The sequence below is a fragment of the Bison bison genome, unplaced genomic scaffold, assembly GCF_000754665.1.
Source record: "Bison bison bison isolate TAMUID 2011002044 unplaced genomic scaffold, Bison_UMD1.0 scf7180017864223, whole genome shotgun sequence".
NCBI lineage: Eukaryota > Metazoa > Chordata > Mammalia > Artiodactyla > Bovidae > Bison > Bison bison.
Window position 1 is genome coordinate 491,746 of NW_011494795.1, and position 1,310 is coordinate 493,055.

Sequence of the window (1,310 nt, forward strand, 5' to 3'; positions counted from 1 at the left end):
TCTCAAGGTTCACAATCTGGGGCAGGAGGGATGGGAGGATCATGGTCTTGGGAGTTTGGTTTGCATCTTTTGATTCCTCAGATTGCCCATTTCTGAAACAGGAAGAAGAGGAACAAGGAGAAGAAGGTGGAGATGGGGCTGCAGGTGACCCAAAAAAAGAGAAGAAATCCCTAGATTCAGATGAGAGCGAGGATGAAGAAGATGATTACCAGGTACTGAGTCTGATGGGGACCTGGGTTCTAGACTCATCCATTCAGCAAATGTTCATCAGTGGTTTCGCAGCCCCCGTGGTACATGCAGACAGAGTCTTTACACTTAAGGGTTTGCATTGAAATAAGATAGAGACAATAAGGAAGTCCGTGAACAGTATAATTTCAGGTAGCCAGAAATATCATGAATAAGATGATCCATGATTGAGGATACATGATTGAGGAGTGGTGCGTGGTGAGAAGGTGACTTTTAAACTGAGATCTGAAAAACAAGGCGGAGCCAGTCACATGAAAATTGTTTGGCTGAGTCGTTGAGGCAGCCAGGTTAGCAAGTGCAGTCCGGGGGTCGGAATAACCTAGGCAGGTCCAGGGAACAGAGAGGCTAGTGGGGCTGTGACTTGGTGGGTAAGAAGTGGAGTTAGGAATGGAGGAGGAGCAGTTGGCAAGGCAGCACGTGTGCGGTTGTGAAGGGGTTTTGGTTTAATCGTAGCAGGTAGTGGGCAGCTGGTACAGTGGGATGTGGGCGAGAGAGCACCAGTGCGTGCGTGCGTGCTTAGTCACTTTAGTCATGTTTGCCTCTTGTGACCCTGTGGACTGCAGCCTGCCAGGCTCCTCAGTCCATGGGATTCTCCAGGCAAGAATACGGGCCAGATTTGCTTATATCTGCACAGTGAGTTGTACAGTGTTGAGTGTAGAAGCCAAGAGCTGGTAGCAGGTATCCAGACAAGAAATTGTAACTTGACTTAAGGGGGTGGCAGTCAGATCAGATCAGATCAGTCGCTCAGTCGTGTCCGACTCTTTGCGACCCCAAGAATCGCAGCATGCCAGGCCTCCCTGTCCATCACCAACTCCCGGAGTTCACCCAGACTCACCTCCATCGAGTCAGTGATGCCATCCAGCCATCTCATTCTCTGTCGTCCCCTTCTCCTCCTGCCCCCAATCCCTCCCAGCATCAGAGTCTTTTCCAATGAGTGAACTCTTCACATCAGGTGGCCAAAGTACTAGAGTTTCAGCTTTAGCATCATTCCTTCCAAAGAAATCCCAGGGCTGATCTCCTTCAGAATGGACTGGTTGGATCTCCTTGCAGTCCAAGGGCTCTCT

General features: G+C 49.8%; 1 protein-coding gene across 1 annotated transcript in view; it reads left to right on the forward strand.

The window, feature by feature from the left end:
• The window catches only part of PDAP1 (PDGFA associated protein 1), a gene marked incomplete at its 5' end in the record, with an annotated part of 8,753 nt that overhangs the window by 1,620 nt on the left and 5,823 nt on the right, over positions 1-1,310 (forward strand). The window contains one exon of the mRNA XM_010845773.1: positions 102-212. Within this exon, the coding sequence (XP_010844075.1) occupies positions 102-212 (111 nt within the window). The remainder of the gene's footprint in view (positions 1-101; positions 213-1,310) is intronic.